Genomic DNA, 25,812 nt, shown 5'->3' with positions numbered 1-25,812 from the left:
CAGTGTCAAACTACAGAACTACAAAGTTACATATACATATTTTATAATAAAAAAAATGTTCCCGAAATACACACACACACAAATGTATCCTTATACATAGCGTTCCCACTAGGCTGTTTTAGTGGGGCGCTGCACCCTGCCCTATTTCGGAAGGGCAGAAAGCACCCTGCCCTCCAGCGCGGCGCCCCGCTGAGACAGCCTGCGGGTTCTGTCTCCATCCACGGGTCACAGTGTCCCACGGGTGGTCAAAACGGTGGCGCAGCGGTCACCGCCGGTAAATGGATGGCGGGCGCATGCGCCCTGCCTGTCCGTAAGTGCCGGGCACGCCCCAGGAGTGACGAAAAGGGGACGTGTCAAAGACACGCCCCCTTTTCTTTGGCCACGCCCCATATACGGCGTGCGCAGAAGTGCCCTAGTTCTAGGTCCGGTGCCCTGCCTGCTGCCGGATCTAGAGTGAACACTACATACACTATTGCTACAGTCATGTCACTCCCCCTCAACGCCAGGCCGATGGAGACTGCTTACGCCGAGCGCCTTTTGTGTCTGTCACCCACAAAAGCGCCTTAGTCGCAATGTGATGCGACTAAGATGCACCAGGAGGATGCACGGATTAATTTGATGTGCGCACTTGTATATCTGTGTGCGCCTGAGTCTCTGAATCTGTATACGCAGTGCCAAGATGCAGCGCCCGCTGCTTTTTTCCATGCCAAGTTCTGTTGTGCTACATATACAGACTCGGTTGCACACAGGTATCCAAGTGTCATATCAAATGAATCAGTGTAGTGTCCTGGTACGTCCCTAGTCACATCACACTGCGACTTAAGGCTCATATCGTTAATGATATCGTTCAGCGACGGCACCCTCCCTCATCCCCGTACTTGGGGAACCTGACGATAATGTCAGGTTGCCCTGCAAGTACGGGCAATGAACGACATCGTTAACGATCCGCGGGAGCCCGCATTGTTAACGATATCATGCATACACACTGGATGATATTGAACGCGATGAACGATAACGTTAAACATCGTTTAGTGTGTACGCGGCTTAAGATGCATTTTCCGGCTAAAGAGACTCATGATAACAGGGGAAGCCGGGACGGTGCCCTCTATACACCTTTGTATTTCAGAATTAAAACCTACAGGCGGTGCATATATAAAAGTGTACCAGTTTTCATGGGACAAAAGCTTGGTGCCTACAGTCTACTCTGTGCAGGAAAATGAGGCTGGCTCTTGCGGTGAAACGCGTAGGGTAGGAAAGCTTCTGTGTCTATCAGACGCTGGCTCATAATTTTATACAGAAGTCTGATTCTCAGAATAGCACTAGGACTGAACAGCACAAGGTAAAGGGGACACATTGCCAGGCTAACACGCATGAGAGATAAATCTTTGTAATGTTTACAGAGCAGAAGAAATAAAGGCTTTTCCTTTGCATAGAAATGTAGAGAACTGGCATTGGATAGGGAGAAAAGCTTCAGGATAAAAGGAATTTGATTATTTCATGTGTCCCTATTATATCAGGATTACAGATTACATGAGAAGCAATGCACGCTGAGGGTTGAATATATAAATAAAAAAGAGCCAGCACACTCATTTGTTAAAAGAGAATTTCAATGGTTCCACGGAATTTGTATTATACTGCAACCTATTTAGAAGCAGGGAATAATTGTGCTGGCTAGGATAGATGGTCTTGCTATTCTCTTTCAGTAAGAGGACTAGAAGCAGGAAGTAAAGTCTAGAAATCGCATGGAAGTGCTGGAAAGCAGGAGCGCCCTTACTCAAACTCCTCAAACTCCAGGTCCCCGGCTTCCACTGAGCCCTGACCATCACTTGAGGACGGGGCTGATGCAGACGATCGCAGACGGTTCTGCTGATAACGCATCGAGCGTTGCCTGATGCTGTCCCTCCGAGAAAGGTACTGGATCATCCTTTGTGCGTAGTAAGCGGCCGGTGATAACCTGGAGTGAGAGACATGAACGAGTTATACTGTCACTCAGTACAACCAAAGACAGACAGAGTCTACTGTAGAATCAAATACATCTTTCACACTCTTATCTCCTAAGTATTGGAAACTGAAGGCCGACCTTTCGCGGGCTGGTGACATTCTTCAGAAGGCAGCCTATCGATGTATAAGGAACCAACGGTAGCAGCCAGGGACAGAGTGCCTTGGCAACGTCACTACCTCCTAGGCTGTTGATGGGCAGAAATGTGTACACTTCATTATAACAGAAAGGGAGAATTTTACCTGGCTGGATCAGGGTAAATGGGATGATCTCGGGAACCAGTGCCATCGTAGCGGGACAAAGAGATCAGGGACGACTCCAGAAGCCGCCTGCAACAGAGACGAAAGAAGTAAAAATAGATTCATGTAATTGGACCAAACACTTAAACAGTTGAAAGTGTTCTAAGTGAATACTGCGCAGCGAACCCGGATGATCTGAACATACAGTTGCTCTCCAAAACTACTTCTCTGTACAGTCTCCCAGAGACGTCATCTATAACAGCAGGGCATTCGTCTGCTTTAATAACACACAGACCTGGGCTAAATACTGGTAGTACATTTTACATGGAAATAAATAATGTTATTCTAATGCCAGGATAAGTGCCTTTCTTACTACCAGAGACACAGTGAGGGTCTGACTTCTGCGACCGCCATGGCTCCAGAACCACTTCCCCATTATATGCACCCACCAGGTCATTGCACAAAAAATACTGTGCAGATCAAAGTGAGGGCCTGATTCAGAGGCGCTCGCAAAAAGCGAGCGTTCGCTCTGAATCAAGGCGGGTGCTGTTTTTTTTTTTTAGTTACGGCCTCCTGGCCGCTCGCATAGCTGTGGGTGACCACCCACAGCTATTGCGAGCGGCCAGGATGATGGTCGCAATGGTCAAGACCATCGGGCTTGCAACGAGACCCTTGTGGTAGGGTCTCGTGGCCGCAAGCCCCAGAGAGCTTCTGGCTCTAATAGAGCCGGTAGCTCTCTCACTGACATCACTGGTGATGTCAGTGGGGCCTCCCACAAACGGCAGGTGTTCGCATGGGAACGCCTCCATTTGTGAAGCCACCCCCCCTCCATGCCTACAAAAGGGGGCGAGCTGCCGATCAACATCGACAGCCGCCCCTTTGTAGTGAGCCACGGAGCGAGTGCTTTTTGCGCTCGCTCCGGGGCTCGCTCGTGCGCACTGGGCCACCATGGACCCGCTTGAGAGCGCTATGCGCTTGGAAGCAGGCCCTGAGGGCCTAATACAGAGGTTAGCGTACATTTCTGTGATGTTTTTGGGTGTGCGCAGGCGATTGACATGCTGCAGTATTTGGGGTGACTGGAACAGTTCTAATGAAAATAGGGGCGTCGTTCCCGGTTTCGGAGGCGTGCCGAGCCCTGGATCAAGGAACACATTAGCAACAAAATCATATTTATCAAACACACATCGTATCCAATATCAGGGACGGATGAGAAAGGCCTCAGGGATATTCTTTAAAAATACAGTGATATAGTGGTGAATCAAGTACAATCCTTTCTTTTTACACAGCAATTTATTTGCACATTTCAAAAATCTTTAAAACATTTCAAAATTATATCCATTTAAAACAAAGTATAACTTAATATATCCATGTCACACTCCAAAAATGATACTAATAATGAAAAGTTTAATAGCGTTTCTTATTGTCCCATAGTAACGAATTATAAGTTTAAATGAGTTCTGTAATTCATATTGCACAATACCACAATTATATATCTGCAATAGTTGTTATAGGATTGGATTTCAAACCTGAAATAAACGATCCATTTCTCACGGATTGCTCCGTTGTATTTATGTTGTCGTTGGGGCTAAATATCCCCGTTTGTGTTATAGTCCCGAATTTCTTCTGAATGCATCGGATTTTTTCAAAGGATACACCGAATATCCTGTGAAAAAATCTGATGCAGTCAGAACGCACGCGTCAGAAGGTTTCATACTGGTTGTTTGCACTTCGAATGGCTGAATAATCTTTGCTGTGGAAGCCCTTGGCGATATATTGCTACAATACTGCAACAAGGATTGATACAACCAGTTATTTCATTCCCTGCACTGGTACACAGAGTACCTTACCTGCGGAGGGAGAGGGCCTCTACTAGCTAGCGGTGAACGGTCTCACCGGCGCCAATATTGGCAGGTCACAAGCCGGCTCTGCCGTTCTCCGTAACGGGTGCAGGACTGTAGATAGACAGTAATTAGACAATGTCTACATCGACCCCAGACATTAGACAGTCAATAGATCCACAGGTATAAATGGATGACACTAAATCATGTAAGGAGGTCGACAGGTACAAATGCTCGTCAGGGTCAAAAGGTCGACATGAAAATGGTCGACACAAAAATGATCGACATGTGATTTTTAAAAAAATAATAATAATAATTTAGGGTTAGGCACTTAAGATGAGCCAGTGTCCAACTCATTTCCTACCATCCAACATCATTCCCTACCATCCAAGTGGGTATGGAGGGGGAATAAATCCGTGCCCGCAGCGTGGCGAGCGAAAATAGCCCGCAAGGGTCCGAATGGTATTTACACTTAAAAAATAATAATCATGTGTCGACCATTTTCATGCCGACCTTTTGACCATGTAGACCATTTGCACCTGTCGACCTTCTAACATGTCGACCTTTTGTACATGTCGATCTATTAACGGTCTAACATCTGGGGTCGATCTAGACATTGTCTATCTCTTAAACCACACCCCTCCGTAACCAGCGGACATTGTCTGGAGGTCAGTGGGGAGCATCTACATTTGAGCCTACTTTCCCTGCGGACCGTGAATGGAGACAGCGTCTAGAAATAGCGGTTGAGTGATTCCACCGGAGCTTATATTGGCAGATCACAAGCCGTACCCGCTGTCGTCCACAAACTATACTATTTACACTGAAACCAGGAGAATAAAAAACATTTCTGTGATATCATAACTGGGACTATAACACAAACAGGGATATTTAGTCCCAACGACAACATAAATACAATGGGGCAATCCGTGAGAAATGGATCGTTTATTTCAGGTTTGAAATCCAATCATATAACAACTATTGCAGATATATAATTCTGGTATTGTGCGATTTGAAATACAGGACTCATTTAAACCTATAATTCGTTGCTATGGGACAATAAGAAAACTTTCTAGTAAAGTTTTTATTATTCGTATAATTCTTGGAGTGTGACAAATATATTCAATTATACTTGTAATATATGCATAAGGTTGTTTTAAATGGATATAATTTAGAAATGTTTTAAAGATTTTTGAAATGTGCAAATAAATTGCTGTATAAAAAGAAATGAGTGTACTTGATTCACCACTATTAATCGCTGAGCTTTTAAAGAATGTTGTTGTTGCCTTGGGCTGGCTACCCACATGCAGCTACTCTTAAGGTGCCCATACACGGGGCCATTTGTATCAGATCCGATCTCACATACGATTCCCTTGAAAATTCTTCCCTAGACATTCTGTATGATTTGTATTTAGAAAAGGTACGATTGTACAAATGACCATACTATCTGATGTATTAAGATGTGTCACATCGTACTGTTCCTCTGAAATCTTTCTGCAAAACCATCTGATCTACGATGCCGATACACGACTGTGGGGACGCGCATCGCATCCTAATCGTGTCTGAAAACACTACTTTTCACATGATTGGTCCTTACGATCAGTTGAAAACGGCCAAATCGTGTGAAAAATCGCCTTTAGATGTGGTTTGAAAAAAATAACTCCCATCCAGCGCCTGGAATATATTAATCATTTGGTACCAGGGAGATGGACAAGATCTCAGCTAAATCCTCTTGTGTAAATGGAGAAATGTGACCACCATATGAGAGCACCTGTGCTGCAATATAAATAATGGTATAAATAACATTTCCCGGGGACTTTAGTCTTCCTCCTGGACTCACCCACTTACATTTTGTGAATATTTTCAAGCACTAATCACATCAGCCAGTGATATAATAACTGCAGAGGGCTAGCACTGGGGTTTAGGACAAAATGTAATATGGATACATCCTAGTATCTACATATATTGTGCTATATACAGTTACGCAAGTGTGTCATCGGGCTGACCAACGCACTGACTGAAGGCTACGGGACATTTATTTAGTATTCTCTGTGCTCACTGATCTCAGATACTTAAGTATATATTACGCAGCCAAACGCCAAGCTCATAATTCCATTAAATGGAGAATCTTCCGCTGCGAGGAGCAGATTTCCGCCTGTGACAGGGAAGACATGAGAGGGGGGGCAGGGAAGATTGGAGAGAGGCAGCCGGTATATCCTCAGACTTAAAACCAAAAAAGGTTTATAAAATCACAGCACAGCTCACATATAAAGCCAAAGGCACCGATCAACTGGAACATTATAATTAAGGTACGTACACACTGGGCGATAAAGTGGACGACTGAACGATAACGATATCGTTATCGTTCACTTTATCGTCCATTTTTAACCCCAAAAAGATGAACGATAACGACGACGCGCGTTCCCGCGGGTCGTTCGTCATCATCATTCATCGGGCTGACATGCCCGATCTCGTCAGGTTGCTGCATGTCAGAGAATGGGGGAGAGAGCCCGACGCTGAACGATATCGTTAATGACATCGTTCAGCGGCTGTGCTCAATGTCATGAACGACATTGAGCACAACCTGCCGGGGACAACACTACACGATATCGCTCAAGGAGCATATCGTGTAGTGTGTACCCACCATAAGAGTGAGTAACCTGGGGTCAATCCAGTTAGGTGCGAGTACCTCGAACCCACATTTTTGTTTGCAGCCCCGCAGGGCTGTGAGCAAAAATGTGCGAGCATCGGGACGCAAGGGGGGGTGGGAGCAAATTATCGTGCCATTGCCGGCGATTTTATGCCATTCCAACACCAATTTGCCCCTTTCGCACCCAATTGGATTAACCCCACAAGGTCAATTTACAGCAACAACCTCACACCCCAGCAAGCAGTGCCACTTGTAATTACACTAAGGTTAGGAGCAGTCAGTCCTATTATATACTGTAAAAACTTATCTGTATGGCCCATGTAATTCTGCATAGATGTAGGTTATTCTCTTGTCTGCTACTTCTGCTATTTGCTATGTATTACCCCTATGGACGGAGTTGCAGAGCCCCTTGTTGTGCCGTATAAATAAAGATAATTACTTTAGCTACCAGATTTATTTCCCTCCTCAGAAGTAGCAACAGAACTGCAGAAGCGTAATTTTGAGAAACAAATAATAATAGTTTATATGGCGCCTTTGTCCCAGTTGGACTCCTCTCAATCTACTTCACATTACAGCAGAGGGTCAGGCAGCCGTCCTGGGTACAACATTTAGATGACGATGGGTCAGCAGGCTAATTGGAAAGCTATACACACTTATCAATCTGCTACTCGATATGTCTGGGCTGACATGATAACTGGACAGCATTTAAATTTGCCCGCCCAGTTGAGAGGTCAGTGTCAGCGGTCCCTGAAGTAAGTGAACAGACGATCGCCCGTACACACAACCAGATATATCGGCATCGGCTGCGCTGCATGGTATACCTGATTGGAGCTTAGTGTCTCTGGGGTATATTTACTAAAGTGAGAGTTTTTAGAAATGGGAAATGTTGCCCATAGCAACCAATCAGATTCTACTTAACATTTAACTAGCACCTTCTAGAAGATGATAGCTAGAATCTGATTGGTTGCTATGGGCAACATCTCCACTTCTAAAAACTCTCACTTTAGTAAATATACCACTATGGGGTAGATGTATCAAACGTTGGAGAGATAAAATGGGGAGGGAAAAAGTACTAACCAATCAGCTATTAACTGCCACTTCACAGGATGCGTCTAAAATATGTCAGAAGCCGATTGGTTGGTACTTCCTCGCTCTCCAAGATTTGATACATCTCCCCCTTTCTTACACCTGCACAACTCACCACATCAGGGTCCATCTTTGTCAGAAGCAAATTAACGTTCCAGTATTTTATTTTTTTATCCTTGTTGTTGGAAGTAACTGGAGCACATGGAGGAAATGCACTCCAGCATGAGGAGGGTACCTGGTCAGAAGATCGACAGCAACCATGTGCACATGTCGACAGGCAGAAAGTCGACTGTTGCCATGTGAACAGTTGACATGCTGCGAATGCCGACGGTTAGGGTTAGACGTAAGGGGAGGAATACTTACAGGTCTGCACAGGAAGTGTCACATGGCCGCTGCCGTTGGGAGAAGGTAAGTGACCACTGGGCCCACCAGGGACGGTTTGTCGACATCATCTGTGTAGATCTGATCAATGACGACATGGTCACTGTCGACAGTTTGACCGTGCAGACAGGCAGCATGCCGACATTCACATGTCGACAAGTCATACCACACCCCATGATTATAACATACAAAGGTCACACAGATAGAACCCTGTTTAGGAGTAGAACTCATAACCGCAGTGCTGCGAGGCAGCAATGCTAACCACTGTCCTACCAAGCGGCCCCAAAGGCTGCTATACCCAACTGAAACAAAGACAGAAAAACATGGATGGGACTTAGAGCTGTCTGTAGGCGAGCTGTTCTTTTCACAGCTAAACGGTCAGAGGAAGAAGCGAGAGGCGGGTAAGAGAAAAGTGACAACTCCCAATTAGTCTTTTGTTTTCTAAACCAGCTCTAATTAGAGAAGGTTCCATGGACAAGTGAATAGACAGCCTGTGTCATGTATAGATTACAGGTCGTACTGCTATACTAGAGTCCTCTCACTGCCCCACAGATCAGTGCCAGTCAGTGTATATCTGCGCACAGCAGGTACACGGGGGGGTACTTGGAGAGATCTGTACCAGTGCACAATGAGCAGCATTCACTCAGCTCTGATCTGGGGAATAATAACAATAGAATGGACGAGTTCAGCAGGATGAAATGTGAGGCGACAGGGTCCATTCACCGTCCTCAGCACTTCTCTGCAGAGCTCCCGGCCCAAGCGGCTGACTCAGAGGCGCGGGGATTTTCCTTTACATCTGGAGAGCTTTTGTACTGGTAGTTTCATTAAAAAATGTTCCATTTTTTCTCCGACTGGAATTTACATATTCTATTAGGCCGAACAAAGGAGGGGAAGACACGGCGCTGGTAGAGCCTGTCTGCGTTTCATGCCGCTCTATAGCCCCCCCCCCCCTCCCCCTCCTTCCAACTCCCAGTTCTGAAAGAGACAGGTGATGCGGGCTAGCGTTCTCCAGAGTGGAAGAATGGAATTGAGGGCAAGGAAAGATGCTGAATTGTGTTTAATGTTACTAAAAACTTATCTGTGACAGCAGGTTTAACACAGCGCTGCATGGAAACGGCAACTTGCCTGGACTGCGCGGGGCCCGGAGCTAAGCTTCTTTTCACAGACAACAGATAAAGAAAGAGAGGGGAGAGAGAGAGCAAAGCCAGATAAGAGAGAGGGAGAGAGAGAACAGAACGTAGTCAGCACAGAACTAGGCCGCGAGAGGGAAAGGCAATAAAGGGAATATATAAAAGCAGGAGAATAGAAGTTTGTGAATACGCACAAAGGGCAAAGGTCAGACATAGGGAACTCTCTAACAGCCGGGAGATGACCAATATGGCTCCTTTCTGTGTAGGATTTACTTTCACCGATTTCTAACAGGATTTTGCACATTGCCGCATTCTGAGCAGAGATCTTTATTCTTCTACATATCTGTATTTATCATCGTAAGTAGAAGTTGCCATGCGGTTTACTGTGCAGACAATTATCATCCAAACTCCAACAACATATTGTACGTAGGCTGTCAGCAAAACATGAAAAAGTAGGAACGTTCTTGGTTTCAGAAAATGTGGGAAAAACCTTTTACAAGGCTCCTGTCACGCACGCCCAATGGGGGCAGCCATCTTGTGGCCTGTACAGACATTAATGAGAATGCAGCCTCTGTTTACTAGGAGCCAGTGACGTCACTTAAGCGCAGCAGCATTCCCCCGACTGTTGGTTCATCTATTTTGTGCCTCAGTAATGGGGACATTCTGCGCACCTCTGATATGACTGGCTTCAAGATAATTCATAGTTTGCATCCTGAATAGAGATTCAGCACACAGAATGGCGGCTCCCACTGTTTGCAGGAAACGGCTGCTCTCCAACATAAACCATAAAATGCGCTGCCCCCCTCAATGTCTGCCGCAACAGGAGCATCTTCAGAGAGTCGCAGGCGCATTTCACCTCCTGTGGGACAAATATGGCGCATATAATACGGGTTCCCGACTATAGACAGACAGTCAATAGTTAGACAATATCTAGATAGACACCAGATGTTAAGACAGTCAATAGTTAGACAAGGATAAAAGTTCGACACAGAAAAAAAAGTCAGACACACTAAAGTTAGATATGTAAAAAGTTTGAAAGGTACATAAGGTTGACAGGGTCAAAAGTTCGACATGAAAATGAGCGACACCAATATGGTCGTCATTTAAAAAAAAAAGTCAGGATTAAGTTTAGGGTTCGGCATTTACTGGAGGGTTAGGCACTTACCCCCACGGTTAGGCACTTACCCAGACGGTTAGGCACCAGGAGGGTTAGGCACCATGGGGAAGGTTAGGGTTAGGCACTTGCCCCCATGCACTTACCCAGACGGTTAGGGTTAGGCACCAGGAGGGAGGGTTAGGCACCATGGGGAAGGTTAGGGTTAGGCACTTGCCCCCATGCACTTACCCAGACGGTTAGGGTTAGGCACCAGGAGGGAGGGTTAGGGTGAAGATTAGGGCTAAAAAAAAAAATAATAATAATAAAAAAAAATTGTCGACCATTTTTGTGTCGATCATTTTCATGTCTAACTTTTGACCCTGTCGACCTTTTTGTACCGGTCGAACTTTTTACATGTCTAACTTTAGCGTGTCTGACTTTATTCCCTGTCCAACTATTGACTGTCTAACATCTGGTGTCTATCTAGACATTGTCTAACTAATTACTGTCTGTCTCTTATACCACACCAATATAATACATTGGTCGAATTATCAACATTACACAGACTGGCGCAGGCTGCTGCAAATCTACACACAGGTAAAGAGAACACACCGGATGCATCTGGGTGTATGTAGGAGACAATGAAGAGTGTACTCGGGTAAAATATGCCAAAGGATTTTTTTTAAATAATCAAAAAGTATGTTACAAAAAGCTGTATAAACCTCAAATAATGAAGAGGTATGCACGCTACCTCCCTGTACCCAGAGTCCAGCCTGAGCATCAACCTGCACACCCTTCTAAAGCCCTCACCCACAAACAACCCTTCCACTAAAACCCTGGACCACTTGCTCAATATTTCCCACCTTGACTACTGTAACCTCCTGACATGCTGGCTTTTCCCTCTCCCACATTAACCCTCCAACACCCATCCTAAATGCTGAGGCCATTCTAATCTCCCTCTTCCACTGCCGCGCTACAATCCATTCGCTGGCTCCATATGGCTTCCAAAATTCTGACACCAATACCACTCCTCCATACATGATCTCTGACCTCACCATGAGATACACCCCAAGCCCAACCTCTCCACCTCAGAGAATCAACTCTAGCCCCCCTCATAGCTTCCTTTCACTCGTCTCTCTAGGACCTCACCTGCACTACTCCTTGTGCCTCTCTCCACAAACCTACAATACTTCAAATACTCCTTGAAAACTTACCACTTCTAGCTTGCCTATCATATCCCCTCCTGGACCCAAAACATTCACTCCGGTACCTTTGTACCAATTTTTCCCCATTTATCCCCTCCCTCTAGATTATAAGCTCACTGGGAGAGCCCCGATGACCTACGTATCATGTCCATCTTTCTTGTACAAACCTGAGATAATGACTTATACTGTGTCTTCTGCCGTTTTTCCCTCCCACGCATGAGATGCATACCTATATCTGTACCGTTTACCTTAGGTCTATCCATGTATATATCGTGCTTGTGGCTGGGCACCCAAGGCACGTAGCTAAGATGTCCACCAGTGCATAAACTCTCATGATGTGGCGCCACCAAGGGGAGATGTCTGCACAATGCACCTAATGTGTACTGAATAAATAGCTAATGTTGTGCAAAGTGCATTTAAAGTATGTGCAACTTATAACAGGTTGTGTGGTATCTCAGCATAGATGTACCTCAGGGGGATCATCTTCAATTTTCAGTAATTAAAGGATAAACTCAATTGACAGATAGATGCCAAGTTGAATTCAACTCCAATGTTAACGTTGTGTACAGACATTCTGCAGGATTTGAGAACTAATCTTAGGTCACAATTTAATTACGCAATCTTGCCCCATACTCTGGGATTTTTGTACTGTGCGATATATCACTGCGCTTACTCTTGGGCGTGGCTAAGTTGCGCCCAATTTAACTCAGCCCTTAAATGGTTGAAAAAGGCAGGTGTGGCTGGTTTACCCACTGCCTACATGTGGTAAAACTGAAGAAAATGGGCTCTGCAAACTCAGAAAAGTTCTTACCTTCAGCCCTCAAATTTTCCAAACAAGTCATATTTTCAGGATTACTGTCTGTGGAAACAGGTGGGATATTTACTGACGCATAGAGTAACTTACCTGTGCATCCACAAAACATGACCTGTCAGTGGTACTTAAGAACCCCTGCTCGAATATATAGAGGAGTATCACATCTACTTCTCAGTCTGTACACTACCTTCAATTGGGATTAATTGTCCATTTAAAGTCACTTTATTCGAGCTAAGAAAAATCTACTTGATCACAAAGACGCCTGCATCTGCTTGTATCCTGTGACAGCATCATAAGCGCCAAGTGATTCCAGGAGACTTGTCAACAGTAAGAGGCCAGTGAGGAATTATCAGTCACTTTCCAGGTGTTGTTCTAGAAGAGACTAACGGGTATTCAATATGGGTGCGATAACATCGTTTTTTGCGTTAATATCACTTGTTTTAGTTTTACACCGTATTCAATTTCAAAGACTTATCGCAGTTTTGAAAAGTCTTTGATAAAAAACGGTGATAACTTTTCACCATTGAATAGGTGTCGCAAAAAAAGTGCAGAATTGGTGTTTAGGGGTGCAGGCTTAAAAAAAAATAGCCTGCAGCCCTGAGATTGACATTTAAAAAAGAACTGTGTCAAAAAAAAATAAATAAAAAAAAAATAGGGACACCCCAAAAAATTAATGTAAAAATTGGGGTGCAAACCCCCCCCCCCCCCAATAAAATCAACGATGATGAGTTAAGTGCAGCAATTTAATTAAATATACCACATACCCGTTAAGTACAACTTTAAAAAACCTGTTCTATTAAATTATTTTTACATTTGGTCTGAAAATAGCTGTATTTTAATACTAGTGTTATGTCCGATTCAGTTCATTCCACCACTCAATATAGTAAGAACATCCTGGGTTCAGAGACGCAGTGTCATCTCGCAGGCGGCAGTGTCATAATGACTGACACTGCTGGTTTCTGCTATCAGTGAGGTTATCTTTGTGAGCTAGAATGTAGCAGATGGGTGACATCGAGATGTTACCAAGCCCTGGATTTAGAACAGGAGGCTGACAAAAATAATAATTCAAAAAAGATGTGAAGTTGTTTTTAGGGAGAGGTTTTTCAAATGACAATCAATAAATTCTAACCAATGGAGGAATCGGGATTCTGGAGCGAGGCAGGGGGATCTGGCAGACAGCAAAGACACGTGTCCATGGACATCCACAGAAATGACCACCAATAGTGAGGCATCAGCTGCCATTGTAAGAGACATGAGATACCAGTCTCTAGTGTGTACAGGGCCTGGATTCAGCCAATATTACTTCTGCACAAATGAGGTGCGTAAGATGTTAAAGTGTTAAAGTTTGTATCCACTAATAGACATAGAAACGAGAGCACGATTATGACATCGTTTCTAGGTCTGTGATAAGCCTACACTGCGTGTTCAGTCGTAGGTACATCCATCATCCCCGTACATGCTGAACCTGACGTGATCGTCAGGCTGTCCAGCATGTACTGGCATCATACACTGCTTACCAGGGACGTACACTACTCACCAAACACAAGGGGCCCCAGGGGACGTACACTGCTCACCAGTGACGTACACTGCTCACCAAACACAAGGGGCCCCAGGGGAATTACACTGCTCACCAGGGACGTACACTGCTCACCAAACACAAGGGGCCCCAGGGGAATTACACTGCTCACCAAACACAAGGGGCCCCAGGGACGTACACTGCTCACCAAACACAAGGGGCCCCAGGGACGTACATTGCTCACCAAACACAAGGGGCCCCAGGGAAATACACTGCTCACCAAACACAAGGGGCCCCAGGGACGTACACTGCTCACCAAACAAGGGGCCCCAGGGGACGTACACTGCTCACCAAACACAAGGGGCCCCAGGGACGTACACTGCTCACCAAACACAAGGGGCCCCAGGGACGTACACTGCTCACCAAACACAAGGGGCCCCAGGGATGTACACTGCTCACCAAACACAAGGGGCCCCAGGGACGTACACTGCTCACCAAACACAAGGGCCCCAATTTTTTTTCATGTGGAGGACAACATGTTTTTGTTTTTTTTACCTGACAGGGGTCAATGTGTTTTATTGTTTTCTATAGGGGCCATTGTGTTTTATTGTTTTCTATAGGGGCCATTGTGTTTTATTATTTTTTCCTGTGGAGGCCATTGTGTTTTATTATTTTTTCCTGTGGAGGCCGGTGTGTGTTATTTTTTCCTGTGGAGGCCGGTGTGTTATATTTTTCATTGTAGTGTCATTAGCCTAAAGTCACAGACGCAACTGCAGCAAAAGACACAAGGACGGCTGTAACAATGTCCCCCCCTCTCCCCCCCACGACAGACCCAACCTCCTCAAGGGCTTCTTCCATAAATTTCCTGGGTTGGTTTTCCTTCCCAATCCGCCCGTTAGCACTCTGTATGGATGCTAGAAGTGTTGTCATCCAGATAACAGGGAAGCAGGGTTACAATACTGTCCTCCTCTGAAAACAGATCCAAGTCTAAGGCCATAGCATGCAAAGGGTTAATGGAATTACTTTCAGGAATGAGGGGTAAGAGCCCCCACCACCTGCTTCTATATATAACTCTTTCCCCCTCGCAGAACATCCACAGAACGAGGGCAGCACCTGCCTGCTCGGCGGATGCTCACAGAGAGGAGCACGAAGCCTGGCTGGGTCAGCCGAAGACCTCCACACTGCATCCAGATGCAACACTTCCTGGTGATCCCTCAATCCACCAAGAACAATATTCCAACAGCAGTCCTGGTGACCCCCCCCCATACATACCATTCTAACAGCAGTCCCGGTGACCCCCCATACATTACCATTCTAACAGCAGTCCTGGTGACCCCCCATACATTACCATTCTAACAGCAGTCCTGGTGACCCCCCCATACATTACCATTCTAACAGCAGTCCTGGTGACCTCCCCCCCCAAACATTACCATTCTAAAAGCAGCCCTGGTTACCCCCCCATACATTACCATTCTAACAGCAGTCCTGGTGAACCCCCCCCCCCTACATGTACCATTCTAACAGCAGTCCTGGTGACCCCCCACAAACATTACCATACTAACAGCAGTCCTGGTGACCCTCCATACATTTACCATTCTAACATTAGTCCTGGTGACCCCCCATACATTACCATTCTAACAGCAGTCCTGGTGACCCCTCCCCCTACATGTACCATTCTAACAGCAGTCCTGGTGACCCCCCATACATTACCATTCTAACAGCAGTCCTGGTGACCCCCCATACATTACCATTCTAACAGCAGCCCTGGTGACCCCCCCCCCTAATCATTACCATTCTAACAGCAGTCCTGGTGACCCCCCCCATACATACCATTCTAACAGCAGTCCCGGTGACCCCCCATACATTACCATTCTAACAGCAGTCCTGGTGACCCCCCATACATTACCATTCTAACAGCAGTCCTGGTGACCCCCCATACATTACCATTCTAACAGCAGTCCTGGTGACCCCCCCCCCTAATCATTACCATTCTAACAGCAGTCCTGGTGACCCCCCCCATACATACCATTCTAACAGCAGTCCCGGTGACCCCCCATACATTACCATTCTAACAGCAGTCCTGGTGACCCCCCATACATTACCATTCTAACAGCAGTCCTGGTGACCCCCCATACATTACCATTCTAACAGCAGTCCTGGTGACCTCCCCCCCTACATGTACCATTCTAACAGCAGTCCTGGTGACCCCCCATACATTACCATTCTAACAGCAGTCCTGGTGACCCCCCATACATTACCATTCTAACAGCAGTCCTGGTGACCCCCCATACATTACCATTCTAACAGCAGTCCTGGTGACCCCCCCAATCATTACCATTCTAAAAGCAGCCCTGGTGACACCCCCCCCCCTACATGTACCATTCTAACAGCAGTCCTGGTGACCTCCCCCCCCAAACATTACCATTCTAAAAGCAGCCCTGGTGACCCCCCCCATACATGTACCATTCTAAAAGCAGACCTGGTGACCCCCCCCCATACATTACCATTCTAAAAGCAGACCTGGTGACCCCCCCCCCATACATGTACCATTCTAACAGCAGTCCTGGTGACCCCTCTCCCCAATCATTACCATTCTAAAAGCAGCCCTGGTGACCCCCCCCATACATTACCATTCTAACAGCAGTCCTGGTGACCTCCCCCCCTACATGTACCATTCTAACAGCAGTCCTGGTGACCCCCCATACATTACCATTCTGACAGCAGTCCTGGTGACCCCCCATACATTACCATTCTAACAGCAGTCCTGGTGACCCCCCATACATTACCATTCTAACAGCAGTCCTGGTGACCCCCCAATCATTGCCATTTCAACAGCGGCCCTGGTGACCCCCCCCATACATTACCATTCCAACAGCAGTCCTGGTGACCTTCCATACATTTACCATTCTAACAGCAGTCCTGGTGACCCCCCCATACATTTATCATTCTAACAGCAGTCCTGGTGACCCCCCCCCCCCCCAAACATTACTATTCTAACAGCAGTCCTGGTGACCCCCCCCATACATGTACCATTCTAAAAGCAGACCTGGTGACCCCCCCCATACATTACCATTCTAAAAGCAGACCTGGTGACCCCCCCCCATACATGTACCATTCTAACAGCAGTCCTGGTGACCCCCCTCCCCAATCATTACCATTCTAACAGCAGCCCTGGTGATCCCCCCATACATTACCATTCTAACAGCAGTCATGGTGACCCCCCATACATTACCATTCTAACAGCAGTCCTGGTGAACCCCACATACATTACCATTCTAACAGCAGTCCTTGTGACCCCCCCCCAAACATTACCATTTTAAGGATGACTACTATACAGGGATCTTTATAACTGGTCAACTGTAACAGGTGTAACATGGTCCAATTTCTCCCCCCTATAGTTCTCCTATGCCCAACATATTCCCCGTTTTATGCTACACAAGCACAGTAAGCACTGGCAGATAAGCATACACTAATCCCCCCAGACAAGCTTCAGTCTTCCTACGTGTTTAATATAGTGCACGGCCACAGACACCGCTCAGGCACCCGACGCTCATTAAGCATGCGTTAACCGAGTCATTAACCGGAACAGAGATAATTAACCTAGCACCTTCAATCTGTTGTGCATAAAACCTCTCATTTTCCATCTCTGTCACGGCACCGGTCTCATCTCCCTGATCTGCAATTCTCACTGCGAGGTCCTGACTTCAGCAAGTGTGTTATTAGGAACATTGTGTGTCACTGCGGAACACTGATCACATGCCTCTAATTGTTATATACAAATGAATGCTTTCACCAAACCCCACCCTCCGGCTTTCTGTATGTCAGTATGAAAACACTCATCAAAAGGATAGATTTCATCCTATACGCACTCCGTTACCAAGAGACGCAGCAGCTGGTACCGTCTAATGCACTGCAGCCACATACAATTACACACGTACTAATATAGCGCTCTTTATATATTGTTATGTGTCTATAGTGTTCCTGCTAGACCGCGGGCAGGGCGCTGAGGATCCGGCCAGGGAGGCACTGCCAGAAAAGGGGTTGTGGCCAACGAAGGCGGGGGCGTGTCCTTGTGACATCCCCAATTCGTCACACTTGGGTGCACGCCCATCATTTTCGCAGGTGCTGGTCTTCCCCCAAACTCTCCCCTCACAGTGAGTAGATTCTGTGCGCATGGCATCTATTCACCCAGCGGAGATTGGGCCACCGCTACTTTTGCCACGCGCGGGGCACTGTTCTAGTGTACAGTCATCAGGGTCTGTATGCAGTTGCCCTGGAACTACATCACACTATATGCTTTCAAGCAAGCCAAAGGACAATAAGATCCGCAACGATGATTTGTCAAGAGGAACTTTTCCTACCCTACAAAATGATGATATATATATATATATATATAGATATATATATAGATATATATATATAGATATATATATATAGATATAGAGAGAGAGAGAGAGAGAGAGAGAGAAGCGGCGTCAAACTACAAAGAAGCTGGGGATAAGTTGTATCCACTTTCACAATGCAGATTGTAAGTGTCACCTTTTTTAGATTGCCAAAAAAAATAAATAATGAAAATTACACTTAAATATACATGTGAAAGTGCCAAAGCAACTGGCAGGAGTTAACATGGTTAAAAGCTCAGCTTGTTACCAATCTCACCGACTGTAAATATTGGCTACAGTGAGCCAAAGTAGGCAGTGAAGAGACACAATTGCATTGTAGATAAGTAATAGGAACAGACAGAGCACTGTAAACTGTGAGCAGGGCCCTCTTATGTCTCTGTCTACCCAGCTTCATTTTATTACTTTGGTGCCAATTGTAAAGCACAGCTGAATATTCTGGCAATTCATAAATATATGTTGTTAATAATAAATATGATGGGCATTTAACATTTCAGACAAGACTTATCTTAAGGTGCATACACACGGCCAGATGTGTCAGATGAACGATTTGAACTACGAACGATTTTTGACTGCATTAAAATGAAAGGAATCGTCCAAATCTGACTGCAAACACATCAGATGTCAGATATTGTTATCTGACCATCGGGAACGCGAATCGTTCATCTAACAAACATGTCAGATTTTCCTTCAGATATGAACGATTTTTAAAATCATTATCGTTCACATCTGAAGAAAAATCTGACCATGTGTATGCACCATTAGGTGCTGATCAGTGTGTAATTCTTACACATTACATATTTTTTGCAGAGGTTATAAGTAGCACTATCAACGCAACATGCAATTATATTCAATGGTCCTTTAAAACTACCTAAGCTTTATGACTTGACTATACAGAACTGCAGGTCTACAGCACCATCTAGTGGAGAGATTGAGCATTAAAACAACATGCCCAATGTCCAATACAAGCATATTAGGTGCCCATACACATATTAGGTGCCCACACACATACCAACTTGCTCCCAATCAGCCAATGTACACGATTTCCCCTGAACTCTCCCCAGGCAGTCATGGTCACGATTTGGAGTTAAAAACGTCCAATCTGACTTAAGATCTATCTTGCAGCCAGTGCATTGTATCCCAGATTTGCTAATCTGCCCTACACGGCAGATCGGAGGATGCAAAGTACGACGAGCGGGGACGCGCATCGGCATCGTGCTCGTGAGTATAAACTCACGATTTATTTTACCTGATTTGTCGAAATCGGCCTAATTGGATGAAAAGTCGGTATGTGTGTGGGCACCTTTAAAACCAACCAGTCAAAGGGGTCAATCCTATAAGCCGCGATGATCTCGCTGGCACGAGTCATCGCGGCAATGGCCACACTTTACAGCAGCTTAGATTTGTTGAATTTTGCCCACAGCCTCATAGGGCTGCGAGCAGGATTCCGCAAATTCGGGCTCAGAGCGGGCCGGGAATGGTGCGTGGTGCCGGTCCATTTCCGGCATTTTAATGCCGTTGCAACGGCAACTCGCAGCCTTCGCACATAATAGGATTGACCCCAAAGGATAAAACCACCCAAAAATGAAAACAGTTATGAGCGGAATTTAATAACTTTCAGCAATAAACAATAATTCTGCATATTATTCCCTTGGGGTCTGCTAGGAGAAGAACTTGAAATGGAACCCTTACAGACCTGCTGGCTTAGCGATATGCTCGCCAATGTGTCCTCAGTCACTGAGCCATCGGGTCTGTAAAGTGTCCAGTTGCAAGCTCTTCACTGCTGTATCAATCAGGAAATAGTGAGTATTAAAGCCCTTCCTCTGTGGACTTTCCAATCCAATTCCCATTCGCACAGTAGACCCACTGGAAGCCAGGAAAGTTATATTCAGCGTTAATGTTTAACTTACAGGACACCACTCAAAACTGAATGTTCAAAGAGTGTGGCTACCGTATGGCTTGTCTAGAGAGAAATGGAGCTTGTAATAGCAGCCTGACCGCCAACGAAGACTGGTAAATGGTTGATGCTCCTGGCAATGGGAGGGTCGTTGCAAGCTGACAATGAACTCAATCAGGATACCTCAGGCACTGTGGCTTGGGCAAGGTTCTGCTGAACCAACATTTTATTGTGTAACGTAATATATAGTAGTCAGCCATCTGCATGTTCGCGCATGATGGGTCCAGTGAGACTCTGCTAGCGCCGGGTGTCTTTTTTGACCGAAAATGTATCTATGTCGCAAAGCGATGTGACTAGGACGCAACAGCAGACTGTGCCGATTCATTTGATGTGTGACATTTGTGTATCTGTGTGCGACTTCGAGCCGTATTCAATTTGAGCGGGCCCGTGATACTTTTCGCCTACTTTGCGTGTTTTGCAGGCGGAAAAGTATCCCGCCCGTGCCCGCGTATACACGGATTCAATTTGAAAGTAGGCGAAAACGGGACCCGGCGAATCTTGAACAGGCGGAAAGTACTGTCAGATTTGGGGAAATCAGCCTGACACCCCCCAAAAGATGCTCTGACATGGGGGATAGCTATGTTACCCCCCGATTTGGCTTGCTGAAGGTATTTGGTGTTTTTAAACGGGCACAATAGCTGCTAAATAGCGTTTTTCTATACGTGATACAGAATAGTATTCAGGAGGGGTTTTTTTGCAGAAAATAACTTATCCCAGCAAATTTGGGGTACTTGAAAATGGGGGTCAGCGTATTTAAAAGTTGCTAAAGTTAAGTTTAAAAAATCGTGAAAAATCCACCTGCCGCAAACACCTGCAATGAAAAAAAAAACACCTGGGGCATACTTGGGGACCCCCCTTGAGTCAAGTTCGCTAGTTTTTAACAGTCCCCCAACATTTTTTTTTTTCACCCCCAAATTCAAAAGTGATTTTTTGGGGGTTTTCTTAAGTGGGTTTTTTTTTTATTTTTTTTATTTGACGCAGTTTACCTTTGGGGGACTGTCTGAAGGCTGCAGGGGGGTTCCCGCAACGTTGCACCCCAAAACCCCAAATCTGCACTTTTTTCCGCCTGCTATTCATAGGCGAAACTTTTTCGCCTATTACATTGCATTGACTTTCCGCCTAGGTGGAAAGTCTTTCAAATTGAATACGGCGATACTTTTCCCGCCTGCGAAATAACGTCATCGCCGAAAAGTTTCCGCCGAAAACGGCTTTTCGCCTCAAATTGAATGGAGGCCATAGTCTCTCAAACAGCATACTTAGTGCTACCATGCAGCGACCGCAGCTTTTTCTAACGCCAAGTTCCTTTTACAGTCTCAGACGCACACAGATATAAAAGTGTCGCATATAATATTAATCAGCGGAGTCTGCTGGTGCGTCCTAGTTGCATCGTTTTGCGACTTAAGACGTAATTTCGGGGGGGAAAAAAAGACGCTAGAGGAGTTGCACGGGATCTGGCGGCTCATTATCGCCAGGCATATCGCGCTGCATGGCGTATTGAGGCTCGATGAGCAAGGACACGTCTGTATGTTGTCTATGTATTGGGTCCATGCAGGAAATGTAAAGAGGGAGATCAATGTTATTTTACTTGTAGCTCGATAGTCACAATGTAAAGCATTTTAGGTTTAGTGGCTATTAAATAAGAAATGTGTCTGACATGGCAGATTAAAAACCAAAAGGCAGGTAAACATTCAGCTCCTCCCACCCGCTAAGCCCCAATTCTCACCTCCTTAGAGAGTCCTCCTCTGTGCTCTCCTCTGGGAGATCCTGCGGTAAGGCCTCTTGGGGTACATTCGGAGCTCTGTTAACAGTGGCAGGCTGACTGTAGACGCGTTCCCAGTGTCCAGTCTCGGGGTTATACGCTACTCCCACTGTTCTCTCATCCTGTGATGCCCCAGTTTCCAAACGTCCACTGCCACCTGCCATGCTTCCTATATCCGTTCTTTCCACCACTGGTGCGCCAGGCTGCTCTGTGCTGCCAGCGGCCAGACCAGCCTGGAAAGTGCTTGGTGAAGGTACCGGTGGAGGCTGCCAGGTGGAGATGCCCGCAGCCTCGGGATACGCAAGTGGGGTCCGTTCCCAGCGTAGAGTGTCATTGTTAAAGGTCAGCAAGTTGTGGCAGGCACGGCAGCGATTAAGATGTCCTCTAGGCTGATTGACGTTGCTGTCGCTACTGTGCGCCTGGTTTGGCTGGTGGGAGGGACCAGGCTGCTCAGGTTCCAGATTGTTATTGAGCATCTCATGAGCTTGTCCTTGCGTAGTGCCTGGAGCACCAGGTTCCAGCTCATGTAGCCGGTCATACTCTAGGAAGAAACGCCGCAGATCACACTGTAATTCCGTTCGGGTGGTGGAGGGGTGGACAGGTGGCGGAGCTCCGGAGCTCTCTTGCTCCGTGCTGGGAAACCCCCGTCCCTCCGTGGCTGAAGTATATACAGACGAAGAGGCCTCACCTTCCTGCTGCCGCAAAACAGACAATAGGCTTACGGATGAGGCACTCGTCCTAGGAGGTGGCATTGGGTCCATCTCAGTACGGGTTCCCATATTAAGCACAGTGCGAGTCCACTCAGATCCAGCTAGATCTGTGGCCGGCTGCTGGTAGCGAGATGGCTGCCCTGTAAGTGAGCGGCGAGTAGGTCCCAGGCTCAGGTTGCGCAGTGTGTTACCGGCTGTACTGCTATGTACGCTGCTGAAGGCAGAAGGTCGGCTTAGGAGCCCATGATCGTGTTGAGCGGAGGACTGGTGGTGCTGACGCTCCAGAGAATGCTGAGGGTCTGTCTGTACGGGAGAATAGGAAGTGGAGGTAACCCCTGAAGAAGTGGAGGGAGCACCGGGCGCTTCGGGGTGGGGGAAAAGGGGAGAAGACAGCCGTGCGCTAGAGCATCGGATGCAGAGGCACAACATACTGGGGTCTTGGCAGCAAGGAGTGGTGACACCCGGGGCCCGCTCTCGGATGCGAGTATAAATGAGCCTTTGGTTGCTCTCAGTTGTTGGAGGAGGGGGTGGGGGAGGTGGAGGTGGGGAAGGAGTGGCAGAGTCTTGTACAGGAGGCTGCTCTCCAGCCTGAGTGCTTGAGGAACGCGATGACAGCATGTGCAGGAAGTTGTGGAGCAATGGGGTGCGACGTACTGGCTGAGTCTGCAGCAGGGAACGCTGGCGGTAGATGGGGATCTCTGCACTGTCCAGGGGAATCTCTGACTCTTCGTCACTCTGCAAGATAACAAGGAGGTAACCAGCAGTGTCTGGAGTCACTGTACAACACTACGCTGCATGTAATAGGGAAGGCTGTACTCCTGGACACGTCCCCTAACCTTTGCTTAGATAGAGTCTACTACAGATTGTCAAACGGAAGCTGAATCTGCAGGTAATGGTGTAATGTGTAGCCCTGCATGCATCCAGCCCCCAGACATTACAGCTTTTATAAAACTCAGGGGCAAATAGTTATTTCACTGTGTTAGAGAGAGAAAGGGGAACTGGGGAATGGGCACACGCAGGGCTGCACACTGGGAGAGAGAGAGAGAGAGAAAGGGGCACTGGGGAATGGACACACGCAGGGCTGGGCACTGGGGAATGGACACACGCAGGGCTGCACACTGGGGAGAGAGAGAAAGGGGCACTGGGGAATGGACACACGCAGGGCTACACACTGGGGGGGGAGAGAGAGAGAAAGGGGCACTGGGGAATGGACACACGCAGGGCTGCACTCTGGGGAGAGAGAGAAAGGGGCACTGGGGAATGGACACACGCAGGGCTGCACACTGGGGAGAGAGAGAAAGGGGCACTGGGGAATGGACACACGCAGAGCTGCACTCTGGGGAGAGAGAGAAAGGGGCACTGGGGACTGGACACACGCAGGGCTGCACACTGGGGAGAGAGAGAAAGGGTCACTGGGGACTGGACACACGCAGGGCTGCACACTGGGGAGAGAGAGAAAGGGGCACTGGGGAATGGACACACGCAGGGCTGCACACTGGGGAGAGAGAGAGAAAGGGTCACTGGGGACTGGACACACGCAGGGCTGCACACTGGGGAGAGAGAGAGAAAGGGGCACTGGGGAATGGACACACGCAGGGCTGCACACTGGGGAGAGAGAGAGAAAGGGGCACTGGGGAATAGACACACGCAGGGCTGCACACTGGGGAGAGAGAGAAAGGGGCACTGGGGACTGGACACACGCAGGGCTGCACACTGGGGAGAGAGAGAGAGAGAGAGAGAGAGAGAGAAAGGGGCACTGGGGAATGGACACACGCAGGGCTGCACACTGGGGAGAGAGAAAGGGGCACTGGGGAATAGACACACGCAGGGCTGCACACTGAGGGAGAGAAAGGGGCACTGGGGAATGGACACACGCAGGGCTGCACACAGAGTCTAAGCTTAGAATCCCAGTAATGCTCCAATAGTGTTGCACTTTTTAAGCTGGGTACACACTATAAAATAAACGGATTGTATCGTTACACTGTATCGCGTAGTCGCTGGGTCGTACCATCATATGGTGTGTAACCCGCTTTAGTCTCAGAGCTACTCTATTGCCAAGTGCTACCGGCATGAATAGTACCGGAGTGCGTCACTGGCTCTGGACGCGTCTCTCTCTGCGGCTTTGCTCCTTTTGTGAGCTTACAACAAATAGTTCCGCATTGTGATGCTTGAGTGCAGAGAACGGTCACACACCTTCTTTTGGTTGAGCAATGTCATATTTTGTACCATGGTTATTAGTCTAATAACCTAGCCATGTAGCTTACCTGCTGGTTAGAGGGGTTCACAATAGCAGTAAGAAGATAATGCCCGAGGGGATCAAATCGTACCAACCTGCAGGAGACAAAGAAGACCGGAAGCAGCTTAGACAGAGTAGTAGACAACTTACATGTATGGATCTTTATGCTCCATATGTATTTGGTGCCGCAACGCACCTGCAGCAGTTTGGATAGAAGACCCACGTAACACGGAGCTGCTGAGAGACCCTGCTCTGTCATCTGTCTGCCTCTTCCTGCTGCCTCCATTCCCTTCCACATAAAGGGCCTTATGTATAGTAAAATGCACATGGAATCACATAATGGGACCAGGAGAAAAGCTGTATTTCGAAGTTGGATGCAAACATCGATCTATAGCTGTGGCAACCCCCCCTATGCCTGTGGCTCCCTCCCCGCGACGTACCTAGGTCTGATGCGGCTAGAGTACAACTGGAGTCGTGGTTTCACAGAGTTTTGAAACTGCTACAAATAGCAGTACACATAGAGAACACATTACAGTCAATGGCCAGACAGGTGCAGGTAATAGGTACCCAAGTGGCTCAGATCATGTCATGAGCACACAAAACAATTGAGCTCTGAACCCGTAGGTGAACCAGGACATCCTTATTCTGATTCTAACCACATGACTGCTCTCATTTCCATTTAATCATCTGCACCAGGAGTGTCTAGAGTTTTAAGATTCAAACGGGTCAAGGGTCTTAGCCCAGAAAGAGGACAGAGAAAGAACCTGGCTGCTCTTTACTCGTCCCAAACCATGAAACC

The 25,812-nt window shown here is 47.0% G+C and overlaps 1 protein-coding gene across 2 annotated transcripts in view; it reads right to left on the bottom strand.

Annotated features, from left to right (window-relative positions):
* AMBRA1 (autophagy and beclin 1 regulator 1) overlaps positions 1-25,812 on the bottom strand; it is a 78,552-nt gene that overhangs the window by 30,030 nt on the left and 22,710 nt on the right. For both annotated transcript variants that reach the window (XM_088461497.1, XM_088461498.1), the window contains exons 6-9: positions 25,042-25,108; positions 22,032-23,512; positions 2,242-2,328; positions 1,775-1,954 (exon numbers count right to left, since the gene is read on the bottom strand). In XM_088461497.1, coding sequence (XP_088317623.1) covers positions 1,775-1,954; positions 2,242-2,328; positions 22,032-23,512; positions 25,042-25,108 — 1,815 coding nt within the window. The remainder of the gene's footprint in view (positions 1-1,774; positions 1,955-2,241; positions 2,329-22,031; positions 23,513-25,041; positions 25,109-25,812) is intronic.

This window comes from Taudactylus pleione, unplaced genomic scaffold (genome assembly GCF_031769625.1).
Source record: "Taudactylus pleione unplaced genomic scaffold, aTauple2 ptg001060l, whole genome shotgun sequence".
In the NCBI taxonomy this organism is placed as follows: domain Eukaryota; kingdom Metazoa; phylum Chordata; class Amphibia; order Anura; family Myobatrachidae; genus Taudactylus; species Taudactylus pleione.
This window is presented reverse-complemented; position numbering and strand designations above follow the sequence as displayed.